General features: G+C 43.4%; 1 protein-coding gene across 1 annotated transcript in view; it reads right to left on the bottom strand.

Moving 5' to 3' along the window:
* The window catches only part of CPPED1 (calcineurin-like phosphoesterase domain containing 1), a gene marked incomplete at its 5' end in the record, with an annotated part of 33,785 nt that extends 7,922 nt beyond the window's left edge, over positions 1 to 25,863 (bottom strand). Inside the window, one exon of the mRNA XM_008579492.1 lies at positions 25,441 to 25,863. Within this exon, the coding sequence (XP_008577714.1) occupies positions 25,441 to 25,863 (423 nt within the window). The remainder of the gene's footprint in view (positions 1 to 25,440) is intronic.
* Between the last annotated feature and the right edge of the window lie 1,325 nt (positions 25,864 to 27,188).

The following is a 27,188-nucleotide window of genomic DNA, read 5'->3' as shown; positions in this document are numbered from 1 at the left end:
TGTAGAATGGAAAAGCTCTGATCCCACAGACTGGAGGGGATGTGGAAATGACTGCTTTCTTGGGATTTTAGAGCCTCATGGCCTGTGCCATTCGAGGCCCAAATGGGAGCGTATGAGATTAGATCCGCCTCGGGGAGCTCTGAGTGGCCGAATAGACAGCACTTAGCATTATTATTATCTTTTTGTATGCTAAATGATGTTTATGAAATTTAGTTCTTTATGCCCTAACTCATAGTTGCAAACTGTACTATTTTGGAAAGAATGTCTGGCAATTTTGAAAGAAGCTTGCATTAGCCGTAATTAGCTGTAAAAACTCATTTATGTTTAAATTTCACGCCATATTTATTGGCATCCACAGAGATGGGAGCATTAATGTGGGAGTGGGGGGGGGAGTTTTCAGAGCAGATCTCACTGGACCTTGCACAGCTGGGCTCCTCTGCAACACACACGAACCCTCCCTCTTCCCCTTACGCCCTGAAGGCTCACCGTTTATTGTTAATATCCTAAGTCACAGACGATGTGACTAAATGAGTATTCTTAGTATAGCCAAGGATGCCTAAAGAGGACTAGAAAAATAAAGATGAAGACTGCCAGTGAGCAAAGTAGTTGTGTTCAAAACCTTTTGCCCTCTGGTAAAAGAGATCCACCCCCACCCCCACCCCACCATTCCAATGAGAAACTTGACATTTTGGGGTCTTGAATGAGAAATCAAGCAATGATCACGTGCTAAATATGCAAAAGGATGGTCAGGCAGGAGGCTCAAGTTCATCTCAAAAGTAAGGAGATGTGACCACTTCCATCCTCCTGGGCTCTGGTGTTGAGTTCAAGGCTCTAGGATGTTTCTGGTTGGATGTATCCAGTAATGAGATGTTGAGTCAGGGGGAGATGAAGAAGCCACTTCTTGGGTTGGAACCAGATCCAGAAGAAGCCTAGTGAGTATTTGGTAGTGGGAATTTCTGAATCTATTTCTAAGCTCCTGGGAAGCCCAGGAGTTTTGAACCCTGAATATGTTCTTCTTGTCCCACCTCGAGTAAGGACAGACACCAAGGTGGTGTGGAAGGAGAACGGTGGCAGCAGCAACTTCTGCGCCATGCAGGGCGCTAAAGTCCTTTTCATCCTTACCTCACTGAATCTTCCCAATGGACCCATGTCCTAGGGACCCATGTCCATCTCCATTTTACAGATGAGAAAACAGGCACAGAGAAGTTAAGACACTAATGCAAAACTACACAGCTAGAGAGCAGGGCAGCCAGAATCAGCACTTGGGTACTGGGATGTCAGGGCCCTTGCTCTTAACCAGCCTTGCAGACTCAGGTTCTGTTCTGCTTTGGGACCCTGGGCATTTTTCTGACCTTTGTGAGTTTCCACTTCCTCATTTGTAAGATGAATAATAATAATGCCTATCTCATGGGTAGCAGAGAGGTTTGGAGGAAAACAGAGGCCTGTGACAAGCTCATCATCCCTATAGTGGGCTCTCTCCAGGGCAGGGTTCACTGCTGGAAGGGGACAGGGACACAGCCCAGCATTCTAGCTCTGCAACCTGCAAGGCTCTGGTCAAGTTATAATCCTGTGCCTTTCATGCTGACAGGCTGAGAAGTCTTATAGGAAGTTTTACCCATCTTGGTTTTCTATTAGCTTCTGATAGGAAAGCATTGATTTGCAACTCGATGGAGGTAAGGAATGTATTAATAAATCATGGTTTCCCTGATGGGGGATTGATCTTAGCAGTGTTTTCAAGAGTTGTGCAGAATTTCTATACAGGCTGTTCATCAGTCATCTGCAGCCGACATGCCTCTATGGTTCCTTAATTGAGTATTACGTATAGATTGTTTTTGAATTATGAACTGCTGTAAGGAAATGACAAGCATCTTTTAAAATTACTGCCAGGAGAAGAATTCCCAGCAAAGACAGCCACTGTATCAGCAGAGAATGACTTCCAAGGCATTAGTTTCATATTTATTTTTCCACGGTATCAAGTCATAAAGATGCTATCAAAGCTATTTTTAAGCGGTCCTGGTTTAAATTCATTTCAAATCAATCAGAGGTCGGGGATACAATCTCTGTATAATTTAATATTCTAATACCAGAAACTCACTTCAAATCAATCAGGAAATCAGAAAGCAACCCAGCACAATTCTGATATTAAAAACTGTCTTCCCCAATGCTTGGGCGTTACTGGCTCAGGCCTGGAAGGTGTGAACTAATTCTAACTGGACAGCTTTTACTTTTATCCTGCATGAATATATATTTACAGAAATGCTATGTATTTTACTGCCAGCTATAATAGTAAGAATTGTGTCATAAATCGTCACTCGTACTCAATTTATTCTGCCTTGGTGGTAAGGAAAGATAGGTGACTCATAAAAAAGAGAGAAAAGGAAAATGAAGTTGGGGTGTGACTGTACAGAAAGTGGGTATAAATAATCCCGCCTGCAGGTTAAGAATTTCCTCAGCAGGCAGGCAAGATGCAGGCTTTGAGACAGAGATGCTGGGCAGTGCTCAGGGAAGGTCACCAGGCCAGGGAGAAGAGACAGTTATTTCTTAAGCAGGTTTGGGAGGTGCGGCTACAAATGTGAAATCAGGGTTAAGCCTCACCTGACTCATTCAGTGAGCGGGTCTTCACTAGTAAGTTAGGGTTCTTGAGCCGCCAATTGGGGAAGTCTAGATTCCAGTATAATCCTTGCATTTGGATTTCACTGGTATGTACCTTTCCCAGCGCCTAAATGCCTGTGGCCCAGGACTGCTGGCGAATGTGGAGGTAACAAGGTCTGTTCTCTGGGTAAGGCAGGAGGCTGTTTCTTCAGGCAATTCGAGGCAGCTAACATTTGCTGAGCTTCCTCTTGGTGCCAGGTGTTGCTGGGGTGTAGTGGGATCATTGCTACCAATCAAGAGTTCAAGGTCTACAGCCGGCCCGAGGCAGCTAACATTTGCTGAGCTTCCTCTTGGTGCCAGGTGTTGCTGGGGTGTAGTGGGACCATTGCTACCAATCAAGAGTTCAAGGTCTACAGCCGGCCAGGAATGGAAACAGCTATTCATAACAAAGTGCAGAAAGTGACATGATTTAGCAATGTTTTATTTATGGAACACCTCCTATAAACTGAGCACTCTGCACCCGCATCATCTCATTAAAGTTTATAAGGAGGAAGACAGTATCCCCCTCTTACCGATGAGGGAATGAAGCCCAGAGAGGTTGGGTGACTTGCTTGAGGTCACACAGCTAGGATCTGTACCTGGGTCAGGCTGACTCAGAAGCACATGCTCTGTCCATTGTCTTAGAGGTACAAACAGCCAAAGATCACGGTGCCACAGGCCTTGTAAGAGGGCTTCTTGGAGGGGTGGCTTTGATCAAAACACACCCTCAGTTATCTGCTCATGTCCGATCTGGGGCCTGGAGGAGGATTATGATTATGGTGGTCACTATAATATTATTATTATTTATGGGGTGTTCACTCTCTGCCAGACATTATTCTAGGCACTTTACAGGTTTTAAGCCATTTAATCCCCATAATCTTCCTGTGAAGGAAGCATGATTATCATCCTGGTTTTATTCTTCATAATCAAGTAATTTCTTTTTCAAATCTGTTGAAACATAATTGATTGTACATATCTGTGGGGTACAGCATTGAATATCAAAACCTGTGTGCAATATGTGATGCTCATATCAGGATAATTGGTATATTTAACATTACACAATGCAATCATTTTTTGTGGCCCTTTATGAATTCCTCACTAACCCTCTCCCTCTCCCCCTCTCTGACCTCTAATGGCTCAGTTCTGTTCTCTCCTTTTGAAAGTTCAATGAATTATTGTAATTGTTTTTTTTTTTTTTAAGCTCCCACTTATGAGCGAGGACATGTGGTATTTCTCCTTCTGTGCCTGGCTTATATTTGATTTAATTTTCTCCAAGTTCATCCATGATGCTGCAAATGGCAGAATTTCATTCTTTTTTTTTTTTATGACAGAGTAGTATTCCATTGATTATATATGGCACATATTCCTTATCTAGTCATCCATCGATGGACATTTGGGTTGGTTCCATAACCTGGCTATTTGTAAATAGAGCTGCAATAAACATAGGAATGCAGGTATCCCTTTGACATGATGATTTCCATTCCTTTGGGGATAAACCTAGCAGTGGGGTTGTTGGATCATATGGCAGTTCTATCTGTAGTTGATTTGAGGAACTTCCATACTGTTTTCCATAGTTGGCTGCACTAATTTACAGTCTCACCAACAGTGTAGGAGGGTTTCCCCTTTCTCTGCCTCCTTGCCAGCATTTGTGATTCTCTGTCTTTTGATAATAGCCAGTCTAACTGGGGTGAGATACCTCAGTGTAGTTTTGATTTGCATTTCCCTGATGCTTAGTGATGTTGAGCATTTTCTCATGTGTCTGTTGACCATTTGTATATCTTCCTTTGAGAAACACCTATTCAGCTCCTTTGCCCATTTTTTAATCAGGTTACTTGTTTTTTACTGTTAAGTTGGAAAACTGAGATTTAGAGACATTCGGTAGTTTGCCTAACTCGGCCTGTAAGTGGCAAGGCAGAGTCAGTGCTCTGAACAAAAACACTTGCCAAATGGAGGTAAAACAGAGACACAACAGGCACAGGGAATGTCAACAGCAAAGAAGGGAGTCGAGGTGTGTTTAGGAAGCAGCAGGCACCAAGTACTAACAAAGCCTCCTGCAGACTGGCCACCTACTAAGCATTTCCTCTCTAGCATTTCTAATCTTCTTAACATCCAACATAGGAGAAACTCTTCTATGCCTTTTCTAGGGGAGGCAACTGCAGGTCAGCGAGTGGGTGGTAGCACTGGGATTCCAGTTCAGCTTCTGGCGTGGCTGGGAAGGCAGGGGAAGCAAGGAATGCAGGGGGAAGGCCAGGCCAGCATGAGGCTAAAGACTGGCTGAAATGGAAATTGCTTTAACAAAATGCCAAGGTCAGGTGCGTGTCTTCCTCTCGTGATACACATCTAAGCATCCATCACTTCCATACTGATTGAATCCCTCCCATTCCCAAATTCCATGATCTTGACTGGGATATCACTTCCCACTTAATTGACCCCAGCTCAGCAAACTTTTACTGGAAAGGACAAGATAATAAATATTTCAGCTTTTGTGGACCATGTGGTCTCTGTTGCAACTGCTCGACTCTGCCTTCCTTTGTAGGGTGAAGGGAGCCATAGAAACTATGTAAGCTTGTGGGCATGGGTGTGAGCCAATAAAGCTTTATTTACAAAAACAGGAGGAAGGCTACCCCCAGTAATGGAGAAAAGCATACCGTTAAAAAAAATACATTTGCTCAAAGTTCAAGCCAAGATTTGTGGATTCTTCAAAAATCGGAAGATTCTGTGCTTCTCAAAAAATAAAGGAAACAAACAACAAGAGGAAACTTAATTGTAGTTTAGAGTAGAAAACTATGGATGCCGTTCCAACCTGGGAAGACCAGCATATTTGCCCAACAAAGAACACTGCTTTAATGGACACACAACAGGTCAATTATTCCACAAACAAGAGCATCTGTACTGATGGTCAGAAAGACACTTTTACATCTACTTAAACTAAGTGTCTACATCCTTCTGCTAAAAAAGTAATTCAGGCCTAATTCAACTGTTTTGGCTATTCTAGGTGCTTTGCATTTCCACAGAAATTTTAAAATCAGCTTGCTGATTTCTACACAAATATAAAACTGCTGGAATTTTGATTGGGATTTTGATGAATCTACAGATCAATTTGGGGAAAATACCATATTAACAATAGTCTTCCAATCCATGAACACAGTCTATTTTTCCACTTATTTAGGTCTCCTTTAATTACTTTCAGCAATATTTTGTACTTTTCAGGGTAGAGGTCTTGGGAGTCCTTTGTTATTCCTAGGTATTTTATGTTTTTTGGTGCTATTATACATCAAATTATTTTTACAATTTCACTTAATTGTTTGCTGAGAGTATATAATTGGTTTTTGTCTATTAACCTTACATCCTGAGACCTTGTTAAATTTATTTATTAGTTCTAGTAATCATTTTGTAGATTCCTGGGATTTTCTAAGTAAAAAAAAAAAAAAGCATACCATCTGCAAATATATACAATTTACCTCTTATCTCTATGCCTCTTACTTCTTTTTCTTGCTTTTTGCAATGGTTAGGGCCTCCAACGTTACAAAGAAGTGGTGGAAATAGGCATCCTTTCCTTTTGGGGGAAAAATTTAGTCTTCCTATTCCTATTTTTTAGATTTTTGATATGACTGTCAAATTATTCTTCAGAAAAATCTAACCCATTTAAACTCCCATCATGGGTGTGAGAGTTTGGTCACTGAGATTGCATTCCTCATTGATCTCACAAGAGCCTTGCAAAGATTAAAAGGGGGACTGCCCAGGATGACACGAATAAGGTTCTGTTTATCCAGAACATCTGAGCAACTGCTACCCTCCCTGTTGCTCTTTTATCATGCTGGATAATCCCTTTCATCTCACTCTTAACAAAGCCCTTTCACGTGAATTACTACGGTGGATGCCGCTGGTATCCCTGTTTGGCTCCCTTTGAAGGCTAGTGCATCCATCCTCCAGCTGCTCGGACGGCTGGCTTCTAAGGGCTCATGGCTGCCCCTTTCCCAGAAGGCAACCTTCTTTTGGGGAGGCACAGCCAATGGCTGAATGACACAAGGGTACAAAAGTTCAGCTTCCACTGAATGACTCAATTCACATGAAATGTCCAGAACAGGCAAATCCACAGAGACAGAAAGTAGATTCCTAGAGTTGGGGGTGACGGGAGGGAGTTGCTGAATGACACAAGGGTACAAAAGTTCAGCTTCCACTGAATGACTCAATTCACATGAAATGCCCAGAACAGGCAAATCCACAGAGACAGAAAGTAGATTCCTAGAGTTGGGGGTGACGGGAGGGAGTTTGGAAGAAAATGAGGGAGTGAGTGCTAAAGGGTACACGGTTTCTTTATGGAGTAATGAAATAAGAATGTTGCAAAATGGATTGTGGCAATAGATGTACAATTCTGTGAATATATTAAAAACCACTGACTTGCACACTTTAGATAGATGGATTGCATGGATATAAATTATATCTCAATAAAGCTGTTGCCAAAATAAAGGAACAGGAGAATAGCAACAATAATAATAAAAACAATTGTTTATTGAAGACCTACTACAGGCCAGACACTGTGAAGAAGCCTCACTCTGTGTCTTATTTTGATTCTTCAACATTCCTAAAATACACGAAGGTATATGGGGTTGCGGGGAGTCAGCCCCCTTGCCTCAGGATGGGACCAACTTTTGATGCAATTAGTGCTCTGGAACTCCTGTGGACCAGGCTGAAGTCAGAGGACAGCTAAGACCACATCTCTGCTTGGCTTTGTCTCCTTTCCTGTCCTGCTTCTGAGACAACTTCCATCCCTGTCTCAGGATTCGCCTTCAGGGACCCCGACCCAAGACAGTGGGAATCAAGAATTAAGGAACAAGCTCCAGGGCTTGCTGGCCTCCGACTCTCCCCAAAGCCCCACAAAGACCTTCTCTTAGAGCTTCGATTTCCTCTTTTCAGGTGTTTTAAATTTTCTTTCCATAGATATCCCATGTTTGTGGAGACGGATGAATGGATTAAAAAAGTGATATACATATATACACAATGGAATATTATTTGGCTATAAGAAGAAATGATATCCTATCATTTGTAGCAACATGGATGGAACTGGAGACCATCATGTTAAGTGAAGTAAGTCAGGCACAGAAAGAGAAATACCACATAATCTCACTCATAAGTGGAATCTAAAAAAAAAACGTGGTTCTCATAGAAGTAGAGAGTAGAATAATGATTACCAGAGGCCAGAGCGGGGAGGAGAAGTGGTGGATGTAATGGGTACAACACTATACTGTATACCCTATGTGAATCATCGTGCAATATACGCACGTATTGAAACTACATACTGTACCCCACAAAAACAAATACAGATAAAACTGAAAAAAAATTTTTTCTTTCTACTATGCATCTTTATTGCTTTTGCTGCCTTCCAGACTAAAGCATGCCTTAGGACAGCAATTGTATAAATTATGCCGCACACACACTGCAGCTGTAAAACAGAATGAGGACCATCTCTATGAACTGATAATGGAGAGATTTCTGAGAAAAACTATTAAGTGAATAAAGTGTAAAAAAGCATATATATATATATATATTTATAATAGACTACCTTTTGTGTAGGAAAGAAGAGAAAATAAGAGAAAACACACAGATATGATGCAGGCAACTTACCCTCAAATAGATCAGAAAAAGTATATATAAATATATTTGCAATAGCTCTTGAAAATAATCAAATAATAAAGCAATTGGGATAAAATGTTAATGGCAGATAACTCTGGGTATAGGGTAAATAGGTGCTCTTTTTACTTTTCTTATTCTTGGAATTTTTCTGTAAGCTTGAAAATGTTTGTGAATAAAAGTTAAGAAACATGAATACATGCCTGCTAAAAGTAAAACAAAATACTGTAAAAATATAGAACACCAAACAAAAAAAGGGGTGGGGAGAGAATTCTCTTGAAATCTCTCTTCCCATTTTAGGAGCTCAGTGTGTATTTTCCAGATAATTTAAATGTCTATACTAACATACGTATATTAGATATAGATCTATATATATCGCTTCTCGGCCTTTTGGCTAAGATCAAGTGTAGTATCTGTTCTTATCAGATATAGATCTATAGAATATATATATGTATTTAGGTATAAATATAATATAGAATATATATACCTAAATAGAATATATATGCCTAAATAGAATATATATACCTAAATAGAAAATATATACCTAAATATATAGTACATAGAATATATACACCTATAGAATATACATACCTAAATATGTACCAAATAGATGTATAGAATTTATATGTGTATTTAGGTATATATATAATATAGAATATATATACCTAAATACATATAATTTCACAAAAATGGGTTATGCTGTATATGGATTTACAACTTGCTTTCATTCACTTCCATCCAGGACATATAGCTCTACCTTAGACATATACCTTCTAAAATCCTGAAAACTATTTCTGGTATATCAAACCTAGGCTGTTAGATGATCATTTCACATTTTAATAATAAAAACACTGTAAACCTGTAGGTCAGATAGTTTCAAAGCCTTTCAGCCCCCTAGGGATGCTCAGGTCCGTGGGGACACATAGTCAGTGCAGCGTCTCAGAGGACCTTGGGGACACTGGGGCATCGATTGTTCTGGAAGGGAGGGGTCCTGTCTGCCCAGCCTTCCAGCCTGGGTCTGGGGGAGGTACCATTCTGCTCCTGTTGGCTGCAGGATCACTGGCATGAGAAGAGAGGCTCTCTCAGTTTATGGGGCACCAAGCCAAGCAGCTCTGCCTTTTTGTGACATGGTGTGGGGCGGGCTGGGGTTGGGGGGCATTATCTTCTTCAGGAACTGAGCCCCTTGAGAACTTCAAAGCAATGGGCCAAGTGCTCCTGGGCTGGGGGCCCTGCTGGAAACCTGGTTTATGCCTTTTCTCTTGCAGGTGCTACAGGAACACTCAAACATCTGGTCACCTCCAGCATTTGCTCAGATGTCCGGCCCATATGACCTGAAACATCTGGCTTGTCTGGGATTTGTGGCCTCCTCCTGGGATTTTCTTTCTCTCTCCCTTTTTCAATGTTGTGCTTGAGTAGGAAGCAAAGGCCCAGTTGTTGAAATGACCTTCACACAAGGCCAACTCATACTCTACAACCCAGAGACTTCTTTTCGCTCTTTGTTGTAAGGATTCTTTTCTCCAGTGTCCTTCCCTAAAAAATAGCCACGTAAATTCTAGGTTTCTTGCCTCAGCTATATATTAATCAACAAAAATCACATCCTCCCTTTTCAAGGCTCTTCTTAATTGAAACTAAGAGAAGGTGGGAGAGGAGATGAAATGCATTTCTTGGTGGCAGAAAAGTGGCCAGGCAGACACCAGGGCGGTGCACTTCCAGTTTCATCAGGACAGAGGTGGTTCTGCCACAGAGTCCGAGGACGAGCAAATGGAAGAGAGGGGCCCGTTTCTAGCACATTTCCCAATTCCATCCACTGCATCCAGATCCCCTTTTACAATTAGAAAAGACACAGATGTTCCCCCTCCGCTGGAGCACACTCTCTCTGCTCCAGGGTAAAGATCCGTGCTAGGAAATAATCACTCTCCAGGGCCTGGAGGCACCTGGCTGCCCTGTGTGTCCTCAGCCCTGGGAGTGTGATTACAGACTAGCCTTGCTTCCCCGTCCTGATTCTGCTCCTGCCACCTTCAGGATCACCGTCCCTTATTCCCTCTCTACATTCCCCTTCCCAATGACTTGGAAATTCAAAATCTGTACGGAATATGCCAGAAGGTGGCTGTATTTTATGAATATGAATATTTGGTAGCCAGAAACGCGGTGGCAGCTTGGGGTGGGGGCTGGGGGTCAGGGGACATGGGCTGGAACCTCAGCTCTGCTGCTGCCAAGCTGTGAGTGTGGCACGTGCTTCAACCTCTCCGAGCCTCAGTTTCCTCATTTGGAAGACAAGAGTAATATCACCCACCCCCGGGTTGTTGGGAAGATAAGTGAAAATCAGAGAAATGCCCAGGGCCGCGTGGCAGGAAGCTGCGTGCCCTGTACTCACTTGGCCCTCAATGATTATACTTTCCTCTCATCCTTCTCTAAGTATCTGATCAAAAGATCTTTTTTTTTTTTCATTTGCACAAATTACATCTTTCTCGCAATTCATAATTTCTTCTTTATTTTTAAAAGAAGATGGCAGGCTTGCGTATGAAATGGAGTGTGGGGCTCACATTAAGGTTGCCATCCAGAATGGACGATTTTCTAGATTTCCATTACCCGCTTCCCATGCCCTATCTTCAACACAGCTGTCGGGACAAGAGGCTCATTAAAAAGATTGTTTTGACTGATGGAATGTTCATGTATCGAATTGGAAATCCATCCAAAAATACTCGAGGGAGGTTGACAGAGGTGGCGATGAGCCTTGGCAGGGAAATGTTTTGCAGAATGTTAAAGATGAAATTTGCCAGGGAGAAAGTGCCCTGCCAAGGGAGTCCAGGAGGGGGGCGCCTCAGCCATTGAAATGTAAGGACCTCGGGTTGAATCAGTGTCTGTTTTAATAACTGGGGAAAGAAATTTTTTTTTTTTTTAATAATTGAAACATAGTTGATTGTACATATCTGTGGGGTACAAGAGTTGAATATCATTACTTGCATGCAATATGTGATGCTCAAATCAGGATAATTAGTATACTCAACATTATACAATGTGATCATTTTTTATGGCCCTTTAACAATTCCCGCCTTACCTCTCCACTTTCCCACCTCAGTTCTGTTCTCTCCTTTCAAAAGTTCAATGTATTATTGTGATTGTTGTATCTTTTTAAAAAATTTGCTTATTTTTTAGCTCCCTCTTATGAGTGAGGACATGTGGTATTTCTCTTTCTGTGCCTGGCTTATTTCACTTAACATAATTTTCTCTAAGTTCATCTATGTTGCTGCAAAGGGCAGAATTTCATTCTTTTTTAAGACAGAGTAGTATTCCATTGAGTATATATACCACATTTTCCATATATCTAGCCTTATGTCAGTGGACGTTTAGGTTGGTTCCAACTCTTGGCTATTGTTAATAAAGCTGTGATAAACATGGGAGTGCAGGTATCCTTCAGACATAATGATTTCCATTCCTTTGGGTATACACCCAGCAGTAGGATTGCTGGCTTGGATGGCAGTTCTATCTGTAGTTGTTTTAGGAACCTCCATACTGTTTTCCATAATGGCTGCACTAATTTACAGTCCTGCCAAAAGCGTAGGAGGGTTTGGGGAAAGAAAAATTCTAATCGGGCAATGATCCATTAAAGAACACACATCAGCCAAATTAGCACACTTTTCCTTGCCCCTGGACTGAACCCTTCCTCCCACCCTGCCTTGTTCCAGCTCAGTCTTCTTGGGTGAGTCCTCTTCTTCCATGAGCCCTATAAACGGTGGCCTTCCCTAGGCTCTTTTCTTCTTTCCTTCTCTCTCACTGATGACTGTGGCCAGCCTTGGCAGTGACCTCAGCCACCCCCACCTGCCCATGATACTGAATCATTTCCTAGCCCAGACTCAGCTCTTCGGGTTCATGGACATCTCTTCCAGGTGTCCCTGCAAGCACTACACACTCAACCTACTGGCTTCTTTTGCCCCAATGTCCACTCCTCCTCTTGGGGGTTTAACTGGACCATCATGCAGTGACCCAACCCAGGACTGAGGGGTTACCTTAGACTCCCTTCCTCCTCCTGGTCCATGTGTCCCTCTTCACCATCCTCAGTGTGGTCCTCCTGCCTTCCAGTCTGCCCCCAAATGTGTCAAGTGACATTCTGCTGTCAGGGGGTACAGTGGCTTAAACTAGGAAAGGGTGTGCTTGTGTTTATACCATAAAAAGAAAGGAGGCAGGTAGTCCAGGGTGGCTGTGGCTGCTCAAGGATTTCATTAAGGACCCAGGTCCCTTCTATCTTTCTGCTTGCCATCCTCGGTTTGTAGCTTTTGTCCTCATGACTGCAAGTTGGCCACAGGAATTTCGGTCACTGTGTTCCAGTTCTAAGCAGGAAGAGGAAAGGGGGCAACAGAAAACTTTCCTGGAAATCCCATGTACTAAATTCCAGTACTGGGTCACTTGGCCATACCTAGCTGTTAGGGGGTCTAGAGAGGGAGTGTTTCAGCCTGTCCTGTTAGTGCTCTGAACACAAAAAGGGCTCTGTTAGGAAGGAAGAGAAAATGCAAACTGGGTGACTGAACAAGGCCACCTTCCTAAAATGCAAAACCCAACTGTGCCACTTCTCTAAGTAAAGCCTCTCAGGGTTCCCCATCACCTTAGGATCCTGATCTGACTCCTGTCCCATGTCATCAAACACAATGTCTCCACCTGAGCCTACTCTAGCCACTGAGCAATGTCAGTGTCAGCTCTGGTAACTAACAGGCTGTTTTGTGGCCCCAGCCTCTGCCCATGTTGTGTCCTTTGCCTTGAATGCCCATGTCTGCTGGATGAACTCTTCATCCTTCAAAACCCTGTTTATTCCTTTCCTCCTCTGGGAAAACCTCCCTGGCAGAGCTAGACAGAGCTGATTCTCCTCCTTCCTGTACCTTGCACATTTCTCTACTTCTGTCCGGTGATTTCTGGTTCCCGCCTTGGTTTCCCTACTGATTTGTGAGCTCCTTAAGGGCAGAAACCATATCTGTTTACCTGAATATCCATCCCCAGGGAGAACAGCATAGAGCTGCTGCTCTGTAAATGACTGCTGGGTACATGAATGAATGAATAAATGTTTGCACAGTGAATGGATATATGAAACTTGTGGCAACTCACAAGCTGTACTTTAGGAGGTATCTTGGAGGGGAACTTAAATCTCCCCTCTCTGCCAACATTATCAAAAAGAAGGGAGAGTTCCAGTATTTTCTGATTTTATAAAAGAACTGCCATGTCCCTTATAAACAGAGGCCTGATGTTACTAACAAGAGGGTGGAAGTCAGAGACAGTGGAATGAACACTGAATCTTAAGCCTGTCTGACACTTAAATGCCAAATGACAAGCTACTTCACCTCCCTAAACATCGTTTCCTCAATTTTAAAAAGGGGAAGACAAAGGATCGCTCATGGAGTTGTTGTGAGTTTCAGAGCTGATGTGTTTAAATCCCCATCACATGGTCCCTATCACATGCTGGGGACACAAAGCTTCTCGGCACCGTGTTTGAAATAAGGTGTGAACAAGGGCACTTCTTTCTTTCTTGCCATAGGAGATGCTGCTGGTTGACTCCCTATATCCATGCTCTTCCTCTTCTCGCTGATTTTGTTCTGGGAAATGTCCTGCTCTGGGAGGTCATGGGCTTCAACCCCAGAACCAGGATCAAGGTAGCTGTGGTAATTCTTCTCCTAGAGCCACTAAAGGGATGGGAAGGGGCCTGGCCCATGCCTAGATATGAAGCTGCAGGAGGAAATTACTGGGGGGTCTGGGGAAGATTTTGTTTCTTTTAAAATGCCCACTTTTTGGAACCCTTCTACACTGTTGGTGGGACTGTAAATTAGTACATCCTTTATGTAAAATAGTACGGAGGTTTCTCAAACAACTACAGATAGAACTGCCATCCAATCCAGCAATCCTGCTGCTGGGTATATACCCAAAGGGATGGAAATCATCATGTGGAAGGGACACAAAATAGTACGGAGGTTTCTCAAACAACTACAGATAGAACTGCCATCCAATCCAGCAATCCTACTGCTGGGTATATACCCAAAGGGATGGAAATCATCATGTGGAAGGGACACATGCACTCCCATGTTCATTGCAGCTCTGTTTACAATAGCCAAGATATGGAACCAACCTAAATGTCCATCGATGGACAACTAGACAAGGAAAATGCAATACATGTACACAATGGAATAGTACTCAGCATAAAAAAGAATGAAATTCTGCCATTTGCAGCAACATGGATGAATTTGGAGAAAACTGCGTTAAGTGAAATAAGCCAGGCACAGAAAGAGAAATACTGCATGTCCTCACTCATAAGCGGGAGCTAAAAAAATAAAGAAAAAGAAAGAAGTAAAGACAACAAACACAATAATACATTGAAGTTTCAGTTGTGTTTCAGAGAATAGGACTGTGTTTATTAGAGGAGGTTAAGGGGAAAGGGGAGAGGGGCTAGGGAGAAATTGGTTAATGGACATGAAGAATGAGTTTTGTGATGACAAATATGCCAACTATCCTGACTTGATCATCACGTATTGTACACACATACTGATAGTCAACTCTGTACCCCACGACTATGTATAATCAATTATGTTTCAGTAAAAAACAAAACAAAACCCAAAACTAACATAATACATAACTTACTAAAAAAAATTTAAAAATTAAAAATAAAAAGCCTCCTTTTCTGCCTCTGGGGACTGTCAAGTGTGAATGTCACATCCAGAACTGCACTGACCATTGAGAAGTCCAGCATCAGTAAACAGCCATGCCAGGGAGGGCAGAGCAGAAGCCAGTGAGACCCTGGTCACCAATGACGACCTGTGTGTGGCCTTCTATTTAGGTGAGACAATACATTTCCTTATTCTCTGAGCTGGGCAACTTGGAGTTCCCATTTTGTGCAGCACAAAGGAACCTACTCTAAACTTGCTAGAACTATAACTCTCCTTTTGGGGTGACTCATGATGCATTTTTGAACACTATGTAAGTCGGCCTTTGGAAGCTCTCACAAAACAATAGAGTTCACCTGTTATTCAAGAGGTCCCAGGAAATTTCCTTGTTAGTGGGGGAGTCAGTTGCGCTCTGTTGGAGAACTGTTTTGTTAATGATCATGACAACGTCTCTACTGTCTGTGAAATTGCTTTCCCAAGCACCTTGCGTTCAACAGGACCAAGGCACGGACCCAAGTGCAGCACATTCTTTGTTGGAGAGGGGAAGACACAGAGATGGGGAAGGTGGCTCCATTACCTTAGGCCATGTCTGTGTGATGGTTTGGAGGTAATCTGGAATTGAGAAACAGCCAACACACATTAGAGGCTGAGTGTGAGTTATTAAAACACCTAAAACATTGTTGGAGAGGGGAAGACACAGAGATGGGGAAGGTGGCTCCATTACCTTAGGCCATGTCTGTATGATGGTTTGGAGGTAATCTGGAATTGAGAAACAGCCAACACACATTAGAGGCTGAGTGTGAGTTATTAAAACACCTAAAACATGGTCAACCAAAAACAAAGAAAATCTCCTTTCTTTTATTTAGATTGCAGTCTTTCACTTGTGGCTAGAAAAGATTAAGTGCAGACTGTGCTCAGTGGCATAATTTTTCAAAAAGAACTGATGGCTCTGTAACTATCATCCTTAAACATCAAAGTCAATGGTGATCGATCTGCAGGACGTAGACCAGGGGTCGGGAAATTACAGCCATGGTCTGTTTCTATGGTCTGTTTCTATAGCCTGTGAGCTAAGAATGCTTCTTACATTTTCAAATGGCTACATTTAGGTTTACATAAGTACTTATGTAATATCCTCAATTTTGCCTCTTGGCCCCAAAAACCTACAATATTATCTGGCCTTTTACAGAATACAGTTTGCCAGCCCCTGACCTAGATTACATTATAGAGATTTTTTTACTATGCTTTTTTCATTTTTTTGAGAAATCAAAAAGACACAGATAGGTACAAAAAATAAAGTAACATTCATATTCCCACCACCCAGAGATAACAAATATTAACATCTTGTAAGATCTGCTTTCACAGTTTTAAAAATATTACAGTTATAGCCGAAGTCTCTTTGATACCAGAGGCTCTCAGTTTAACCTTTAAAGAATGTGCACCTCCTTGGGAGAGAGCCTGGCCAGAGATCTGGCCATAGCATCAGTGATCTTACCAAAGTTGAGAATGGCTATTCCACAACCTTCACTGGAAGACAGGTAACAGGGGCACCAGATCATGATGCTTCAGTGTGTTGATGGATTAATCACACAAAGAAGTTTTCTTTCCACTGAAAATAGCCTTTGCCATAGTCAGATACGTGGGTTTGGCACAGAAGTAAGCAACCCCCAAATCTGTTGAATTAATTGAATAGGTGCCCCAAAAGCAGATATTTGAGGAAGTGATTTTGTGAAGACATGGCCATGAAGAAAAGGTTCTTATGAATTAAAGGGGTGGGGGGATGAAGGAAAAAGGAAGGAGGGATGAAACATCACTAACATGGAAGTCACCCAGTGCAACAGGTACTGCACTGCTCATACGTTCTTGAGGGGAACCACCCCCTATCAAATAGGTATCTGTATGTGTGACTTATGGAGAGAAAGATTTAAATATTAAAGGCAATCTCTAAAGTGTTCTGCAGTCCCACTCTAGGACTTCCACATTAATTGCAATTATCTTCCCCTAGACTACAAGCTTGTTGATGGAAGGAATGATGTTAACCCATCTTTATCCCCCTCATTTCCAAAGGCAGAGAACATGTGCCATAAATGTTGAAAAATGAGAAGACGAATAAAACAATAAGAAAATCACCAACCCCAACAGCAAGAACTCAAATTGGAATGCTGAATCTCTTCAGCAAAACATGACACGCAGTCGCATCTGGTCTTACCAAGACCAATTCGGGCATGACAAATGTTCCACAAATACAAAAACGTGCAAACACCTTTAAGATTTTTGGCCTGTTTGTGCACAAAGAAGCTCACGACAGTGGCATTTATCACAGAGAACGAGTGGAAACAGCCTAAATGTCAATGATGGCAATAGATTTAAATGAAGACGGCACGCCTATGTAGTACAACACAGCTGTGGTTTGGGGAACATTTTTAATGACATGAAATAATGCTCTGTATGACACAAACTTATACTTCCAAAATGCTCACATGATATGATCTCAGCTATGTGAAAAGAAGGCACTTGTTAACAACAAGAAAATGTTCATGAATGACTGCTTATAAACTAACCCCTACTCAAAATACCTAACCCTGTGCAACCACACAGACCCTCCTTCATGTGAAACCACAAATCATGCTGAAGATGCAGGATTTCATAAAGCTGATGAAAGTGACACTGGGCTCTGGCAGAGTAAACACATGTACACACATTAGCCCCTGAAAAGCCAATAATTGATGGATTCAGAAAGAGATCCTTAGGAAAACCAATGAAATGTGCGAATATGCCTCAACGATGCTGCTGCCAACATTCAATGTGTTAAATGTAAATTGCAGGACGCTGTCAAAGACTTTTCTCAGACTACTTAGGCCAAGGAAACCAAGTTGACACTTGATCAGCTGTCTGTTCATTCCGAGTTGGTGCACATGGGCAGTAACAACCAACACCTTATCAATTACCAGTTGAAATTAACTGACTGCCATCAGTCTTTGTTTCTCAAGATCATGTCTCAAACCAACCTTTATTTTTATTTTATCGCTGTTTTCTGGAGCTACAGTCCCCATGTATGGTGAGCTTTTCCTGGTAGCCATAATCCTCAGACAATGAGCCCACCTGGGGAGCTGGCCAGAGTCTGCAGGGGTGGTATAGGTCCCTCCCTTTTTCAGGACAGACACCATAAATAGCATCTTTGTCTGCAGAAGGCACAATTCAAGTACTCAGGATGAAAGGATGAATGAAAGGCTTACTCAGAAAGAAAAAGTGCTATGTGCCAAGGTCAAAGGGGAAGCTCACGCCCCAAGTGGACTCCCTGGAACTCACCCTTTGTACATCCAGATGCTAAGCTTCCATCGCTGGTTGGACTAGCTCCTCCCATGAGACAGCCCCTGGAGAAGGGCAGGAGAAGAGTGGACATGGTGGGGGAGCAGGTGGAACCTGTCCCACACAAGCTTTCCTGGCTCCTCTCATTTGCCATTAACACCCTGGCCCAGGGCATGTTCTACTCATTAGCACGCTCTCTGTTAACCAAACAGCAACATCATCAAGAACGCAGGCCCCAGGGCCAGGGACCAGGACTGGGACTGGGACCCAGGCCCATTTCCTGGCTCCTCTCATTTGCCATTAACACCCTGGCCCAGGGCATGTTCTACTCATTAGCATGCTCTCTGTTAACCAAACAGCAACATCATCAAGAACGCAGGCCCCAGGGCCAGGGACCAGGACTGGGACTGGGACCCAGGCCCGCTGTGCTATTTGCTGAATGAATAAACGTTGACTTAACTTCAGGAATCAGCAGCACACATTTACACATGCTAGATTCTCAATTTATAAATATTTACCATTAGGACTTGCTTTTAACTTTAATTAGCCCAACTGTTAAGGATACCTCCAAAGTGAGAAATATAATCCATCGCTTCACACCAGATGTAGCTTCTGCAGTTTGTCTCTTATCTAGGTTTATAGTGAATGAGACTCAGACATCAAATGTCTAGAGTGATGTTTTATGGTGGATTGACTGAAACAAAACATCACCTGGGAAACCTAGGAAAATGAATTCAAGCCAAGTCCTAGAAAATAAAGAGGGTAAAATTCCTCAAGTTCACATGCTCCCAGAAACTCTGTATTCCACAAATGCTTAAAGAAAAGGACTGTTGAGTTCTCACTAGAAAGCTAGTTTAAAAAGAACCACTACGATATTTTTTTTAAATGCATTTTAAACAGAGGTCATTATTAGATGACTGCCAATGTCTTGTGGACACATTTGCTAGATTTGGGAGAATCTATGAAGTTATGCTTTCAAAGGTATGTATTAAGTGGTGAGGTGTGTGCTTTAAAACAGAAATGAAGTGTCAAATTCTATCACTAATCCTATAGGAATTTTTCAGCTAGTTCAGTGTTTCCAACCCTTTTAAACTAGCACCCCCTTTTCATAAAACTAAAAATAACATGCACCCTGAAAAATTTCGAACTTGTTGCAACAGTGTGTCTTCCTGCATACCGCAGGGGCCAGGAGGGTTTTGTCTAGCTTCTCCTACTGTACTTTGCATTATAAACAGAGTTGATAATTCTTTTCTTTGTTAGTTTACAAAGTTATATCAGCACATTGCAGGCACATTCCCCAACCAGGAATGCCTCTCCTTGCCTGGAGATTCTCATTACACCCCTGGAAGAAGGATGCCAGCCCTGCAGGGGTGAAAAGCACCCTTCCAGCTAATGGAGAAGGCAAATTTGCCTCCTGTGGGGCCTTAACACAGTTTAGGGTAACATAACAACAAACAACTCCTTCCTAAGGGCTTATTATGTGCCAGGCAAGGTGCTGAGTGCCTCAGCATATTTGATTTTATACCTGCCTCACCATATGTGATTCTTACACCAACCCTATGAAGTTGGGATGAGTACCCTCATTTTACAAGTAAGAAATCTAAGGCAAAACAATGTTCAGCAGCTTATACCAAGGCACTAACTCAGCTGAGCATAGCACCAAAGGATGTGCATCCAAGTCTGTCTGAAGCCAAAGCCTCTTTGCTTACCTGCTACGTTACACGGCCTCTCCCACCCCACTGTCCTGGACAACAGTCACCCAGAGATGACCTGCATAAGTTCTGCCTTATCTGCATACTGCCCATACTAGCATTTCCATATTTTTCCTTAAATTGATAAGCTAGTGCTATGGGTCGAATGTGTCCCTCAAAGTTCATATACTGGAAACCTGACCCTCATTGTAAGTGTTAAGAGGGTGGGAAATCCGATTATGGTCACTGAAAGGTGGAGGCTTTAAGAGGTGATTAGATTGTGAAGACTGTGCCCTTGTGAATGGACTGAACCATTCCTGGAGTAATGTGTGTGGTTCTTTCTGATGGCTTTATAAGGAGGACAAGAGGAAGGTTAGCTCTCTGTTGCTTGGCCCATTCTCTCGCCATGTGACACCCTGCTTTGCTGTAGATAGCCACCACCAAGAACAAGGCCCTCACCAGATACGCCCCGCGGACTGTGAGAACTTCCCAGCCTCCCAAACTGTAAGAAATAAATTTTATTTCTTTGTAAATTACCCGGTTTCAGTATTCTGTTATAAGCAACAGAAACAAACTAATACAACTAGTTATATTTTTTCTAATATATGTTAAAATAAACACCCATGTATTAGGCATTTTAAGTACTCCCATGGTCCTTCCAATCCCACCTTCACCCCTGAATCCCATCATGGGCTTCTGGTGGGATATGTCCTTTGCCCAGGCATGCTTTCCATGGATGGATGAACTAGAGGAGGTTTGATCTGGGAAGACCCTTCCGGGGGTCGGGTGGCTGCCCCAATGGATGGCCAGAAACATCCTAGATTTAGACATGTACATAGTATGAACAAGATTTTGGGGAGAGCAAGAGCATCACACTGTAATGGGAACATCTCTCCAAGCCAAGGGTGGGAAAAACCATAGCCTATAGGCCTGCCACCTCTTTTTGTAAGTAAAGTTTTATTGGAACATGGCCATACTGCCACAATACAAAGGCAGAGGTGAGTAGTTGCTACAGAGCCCAAAATGTTGACTGTCTGACCCTTTATGGAAAAAGTCTGCTGATCCTTGCTCTAGGTAGTACATTTCCCATCTGAAAGTTAATTAGTAAACACCAATACATAGTTGATTATGGACATTACCCAGGATTCTGCTCATCTGAATCAAGCTTAATTCAATTCTATTTAACCAATATTTGCTTACTGAGGAGTCTTGGCTAGGGGCTGGGCTTACAGAAGTGAATAAAGCTGGGACCTTATTTCCTGGAGGAATCAGGATGTAAAAACAAATAATTTCAATACAACTCAGTAAGCTGTTAGAGTAGAACTAGATGTTTTATTTTTCATACAAAGTGGATGCTGAGAACCTGACCTTTTTATTCTTTGAAACTTTGAAATTGTAAAACCATAACCACGGGCTAAGATCTCTCTCTCTCGCTTTTTTAAAAAGCATACATACTAGAGGTGAAACTCTAACTCTGTGAAATTACTCATTAACTTTTTGCAGGGAAGATCAACCTACTGGAATTTTTCATAATTGCCAAATTTGCTCAGGGCTCTCTAATACACAGTTCTAATCTCTGTGTTGAGCATGGAAAAAAAGAAAAGTTGAGACATCAAGGGAAACGTGGTCAGTTAAAGAACTTGAGTTTTGTTTTTTAAGATAGAGTTTTTAAATTGGAATCCATATTAATTGGGTCACTTATTAACCTTCTGCTGAAAGAGGCTCACGGGATGGAGACAATGTCCAGGTTCAACCAAGATTTCATTATCTACTATCTGTCTTTGCAACTCCAACTGGGTATCAGGTGAATTAAGGGGAAAGACAATTTCTACATCCCATGGATGTGATGAAATTGCTTATCCTCAGGCAGAGCAAAAGAAGGCAGAAAATAACAGATGCTGCTTCACATCTGTGTATCTGTCCTGTCCTGATAACTGTTTATGTGTACCAGCTATTGACAATGTGTTTGTATCATACAAAGAAGGTTTTTTATGGAGATTCATAAGTAGAAACAGGATGCATCCGTTTCTAGGGAAACCTGAGCTTGGAAGCCCGTGGGTTTTGATTCACAGAGCGATGTATCCCTACACACAAGGTGGCCTGTTGTATAGTGACAATCCCTCCTCCTCGTTTACCTCATCCCATTTAAAGAAATTAATGCAACAATAAGAGATGATTGTTGATGCTCATTATTAAATCATTTATTCATCCCACACAATGATTCACAATTATTCATTAAGCTTGCTGGAAGGAAGCTGGGTTTTACCTCCATGGTGGTTTGGGGAGGGATGTGCTCTTTAAAAGGATATTTTATAACAACACAATTATCATAATTAAAAGCTACCCTGATATTCTGATGAGCTTTTGACATATTTTTGAGTACTGGCATTTTAGCACAAGAAGATAAATGAGACTGAAATAGTATCAGGGAATAATATTGCTGTGGGGGGAGGAAAAGCCAGAGGCAATACTAAATACCATCTGCCACCCTCACCCCCAATTTTATCACAGTCTTTAAGTTAATGAATTCCACAAAATGTCACTTGAACTTCTGGCTTTCCAAAATGAGTTCAAATGACACTGCTGTGACGCGAGCCATTTTCTGCACACAACCCCCATGAAAGCCCACTCTCCTGTGTTTTCAAACCACACAGGTCACTTGGCCTGCAACAGAGCTGCGTCCACATCTGATTCGGATCCCTTTCTGATGCTGCCTGAGGTTTGCTCTGTGTCTGAAAGGTCATTAAGCAGAGGGCCTGCTTTGGAGAGCCACTAAAACTGACAGGTGACTGCGGGGAGGGCTCCTCTCTCTCTGGCTTTCCTGGTGAAGTAGGTTTAGGTGAAGACCCGAAGGCCAGCACCTTCTCACACATGAAGGTGGTGTCTGGGGAAACAGTGGAGAGGGGGGGACACTTGGGAAGAGACATACAGACGCTGAGTGACCAGGAAAGCCAGCACAAGGATATAGCAGAGAGATGCACATGAGGCTTTCCCCAAGACCAAAGGCTGTGCCAGGAGCTCCTTGACAGCCCCAACTTGCTCCTCTGAGGTTACAATGAGTGCTAAACAAATAAATGAGCTGTGTCAGGCAGCCACTGAGGGCCGGAGCATGATCAAAGACTTCTTCCATTCATTCTACAAATGTGGATGGAGCACATACTGTGAGCTAACACCTGAGCCAGGCCTCCCCATGCAGAGACGAATGCAACATTGTCCCTGCCCTCAAGGAGCTGACAGTCTTGTGGGGGATTCAGACAAGTCAACACTTCTGAGTCCACTTGACAAGGGCTGGGATTAAGGAAAGTTAAGGAAGAACGTGGGGTGGAGGTGGTGGGGAACTTCACATGCAAGGTGTCTAGGTTGAGTGAGCTCGGCCAGGTGAAATGGAGGTGGTGGGAGGGGACAGTAGACTCAGTTGGGAAGGAGCTGGGGGTGAGAAGCAGCCTCGGGAGGGTTTCAGGCTCTTGAGCTCCCTGCCCCTCTGGCTGCTAGGTGGAGAATGGACTAGAACTAGGGGCAAGAGTGGAGCAAGGAGCTCAGTTCAGAGCTGCTGCTGGGACCCAGATGTGACAACGGCTGCCCGAAGAAATGGACAGACTGGAAAGATATTGAGTTAAAATTAAAGGGACAGGAAACATCAGAGCCTTCCCAGGTAAGGTGCGTCCTACTGGAGATGAAGTTATCAGGATTCCAGAGCCTGATGCCATTAAGGGTGGAAAGAGGACACTGACCCCCTGCTCTGTCTCATGCTGGCCAAGCAAACTCCTAGTTGCAATTTGGCTTCCTGCATAGCTCTGCCTCCAGGAAGAGACTGTGCTGCTGCAAGTAAGGGGAGGCATCAGTCTGGCCTGAAGTTAATCAGTTGGCATTCTCGTTGTAGATATCAGTGTCTGTGACCTGGGATCACTGGAGTTCACCAATCCGGGTGAACGCCACCAGCTCTAGGGGTGCCGACAGCTCTGGTTCCTGAGCTTGCGGGGCTGCAGCCCTAACTGGGCAGGGCGCTGGTGCACCCTGGATAGGATGTCTCCTGCTGGGCTCCTGGTGGGTGATCAGCAGGGTGCCCTGTCAGAGCTGTGGGTCTTCTCAATATCTGGGGTTGCCTGTGTGCTCTGTCCTAGGATGGGAAACCCAGAGCCACTTGCCACTCAGGAGTGTGGCAGACGAGGACGGAGAACAAAGAGCAGTCACGAGGATGGCATTTGCATCATTTAACATCTGATATGAAAGGAATCATTTCAGTGGCATTAAATGTTCTCTCTGGCTTTTTCTTAGTTACAAAATAGTCTCCATGGTGGTGCTGATGCCATCTCGAGGCTTCGTTTCCCTGTCATCAGAACAGTTTTCTACACTAACTCAGGCATGGCATAACATTTCAAAGCCCTTAATAGAAGTTTTCCAACCTTGTCTTCATGGAACAGTTGGAAAATGTCTCCAATTGTGGGAGCTTTTTGTAAAATGTCTCAAAAACATAGAAGGGCCTATTGTACTTTTCACAAGTAAATGAGAACACATTTAATACTCAAAGATAAAAAGAAGAGTGTCAGGAATTTTTTTTTTTTTTTTAAATAAATGCCAGTTACTGGGTCAGGCCACCTCTCTCCCCTCCTCCATAACAAATACGCGAATGGTTAAATTGTGAAGTGTTTGATACAAGTAAGCCCTGGGAAGATCCAAAAAGAGGAATTAGAGACAAGAGTTGTCAAAATTGAGCTCCTGTTGAGCCCCTGGTAATTCAGGTAACCAGCCTAGAACACAGTGATTCTCTGGGGGCGCCCATGGGAGGTGCTGCCAGGAGAAGAGACGGTGTGTGTAGGCTTGTGGCACATAGTGTGCTGCAGAAGCTGAGGTCTTACCTGCAAACATGGAGCGTCAGCTTTGTGTGTGTGTGTATACACATGCGTCACATGTATGGTGAGCTAAAAACCCACAGCAGGGTGAGATTGAACTAAATCTGATTCTGGAAGAGAACTTAACACGCCTCACTAAAGGAAAACTGCTGAGGCCTCAGGACCCACCCGCTAAAGCCACATCCCAGGACTTCCTGGGTTCCATCTGACTAATACTGGTGAAAAGCATGGTTCTCAAAGATCATCTGTCCTTGAGCAAGTTCCTGCTTTCTGGAAAGATGTCCCCAGCATCTTCCCTTCTCCCGAGGTTCATGCAGCCACATTCAGATCTGCCCTCCTCCCCACGAGCCCTATCTCCCAGATTCCATCTTCAGTTGTGAGCAGCGACCCCCGGTGTAGTATCTGGCAGGCCAGGGGCTGTTCTTGATGCTTTACAAACCTCTCATTTGGTCCTCACAGCCATTCTATGACACAGCTGCCACTACTATTCCTATTTTACAGATGAGGAAACTGAGGCTGGGAAAGATTAGGCAGTTTGTCCAGGGCCACACCACCACTGAATGGTAGAGCTAGGATCAGAACCCAGTTCTGTCCAAAGCCCCATCCTTTCTCCCCTTTGCCAAGCTGCAGAGGGGCAGGAGAAGGATCTGGAAACCCCCTTTCCACCCATACACCTGTGGCCCAGGCTGCTACCTGCTTTGATGAACTTGTCTGCCATCTCCTTCCGAACGGACTTGGTAAGGTTGAAGTAGTCGTCATCCTCGTCGATGTTCTGCAGGAACAGGGGGATGTGCTGGAAGACGATGGCATGCTGGCACCTCTGCTGCCCTGCGATGCTCAGCTGCTGGTCCAACCATCGATCCTGGGCCTCCTTCAGGGCAGGGCACCTGGAGGCATCGAACAAGAACTGGGAGTTGAGGACCAGGAACAGGACGCCTCCGACCCAGAAGCTGAAATAGTCGTCTCCCCAAGTCTGGCAGAATTCCTCGATGGTCTCAGCTGTGGGGACGTTGCCCACGTCGTGGTTGCCGCTGACGATGACCAGTGGGATCTCCCTGTTGACCGCCCTGAGCACCCGCTGCAGGTCCTCTGTCTGCTCCTTCCGCCAGGGCGTCCCTAGAAGAGTGAGGGTCACATCCTGAGATGGCCAGAGGTTGTTCACGTATTTACCAACATAAACTTAAGCAAAAAAATAATCTAGAAATACACTCAACCCAGCACAAGGAAACTGCAAAAAGTAGTCAGATGCTGAAAACAAATCAGCAAGAGAGGTGGGGGACTCTGTCTGTCCCTTTGAGTTGAAATCTCTCGTCCTTCCTCTGGACACTGTGGAAATTCAATATCTGCATGGCCATCTGCTCCGCTTTGCTAGTGATAGTGTGGAGTCAATTCTGATATTAAATATTAGTGAAGCTTAATTTCTATCTTTTATTTCTATGGACACTAAATATAAATGGTTCTAGCTTTTCACCCACATCTCAGTGGTTCATTGTGTGCATCACAGGATGTGTGGACCCAGTTTGGAACACTCATCCACACTGATGGCTATGTAAGTTTTTCTTATACACAAAGCCTTGCAGACTGTGTGAGCATTTATGGGAAAAATCCTTAGAAATAGAATGGCTAGATCAACCGACCTGTGCATCTTGCCAAATGCCCCCTACAGAGGCAGAGGCATTTTTAAAAATTGGTTATGAATATTCATGAGATACAAAGCTGACTGTCCCCCCTTGTGCCCTAGATGTGAAGGCCAGATCCATATTGGCAGCATGCCTATTACCACAAATTGCGATTGTACCCCGTGTCCCCCACCCAATTATCCCCAACCGTCCCCCCTCCCCCTGTCCTCCGCTCCACCTTGTATCCCTAGATGTGCTCTCTCCTTCTGCAAGTCCAACACACCACTGTGGTCTTTCTTTACCTCCTTCTTTCTCTCTTAGCTCCCAGTCATGAGTGAGGACATGCGGTATTTATCCCTCTGTGCTTTGCTTGTTTCACTCAAGGCAGAGGCATTTTGTATCCACCAACAGCACATGAGGATATAAGGGCTCCACCTCTTAATGCTACACATGTTCCCTCCAGCACACGGGATTCAGAATGGAAATGATGATTTGGACAGAGAGTTGGGAAGTGTGTGGGTAACCAGCACCCTCCTCTCTCAGACTGCTGGTGTCCACACTTCCTGTAATAATCTATTAAAGCTCTAATAAATGGATTTTGAAATGACCAATTCAATTCCACATCTGTTTTTTTTTTTTTTTGAGCTTCCCTATGCTAATTTATTCAGCAAATATTTATTAAGTGCCGACTATGTATAAGGCACTGATTTAGTGACTGGGGATGAGCTGTGAGCCAAATAGACACAAATCTTTTCCTCCAAATTGGGAGTCAATAATTTGTCAAGTAAATTATAGATGTGCACCCATCTGTGCCAGATGTTA

Source organism: Galeopterus variegatus, unplaced genomic scaffold, assembly GCF_000696425.1.
Source record: "Galeopterus variegatus unplaced genomic scaffold, G_variegatus-3.0.2 Scaffold1899, whole genome shotgun sequence".
NCBI classification, from domain to species: Eukaryota; Metazoa; Chordata; class Mammalia; order Dermoptera; family Cynocephalidae; genus Galeopterus; species Galeopterus variegatus.
Note: the sequence above shows the minus strand (reverse complement) of the source record. Positions and strands in the feature narration are given on the sequence as shown.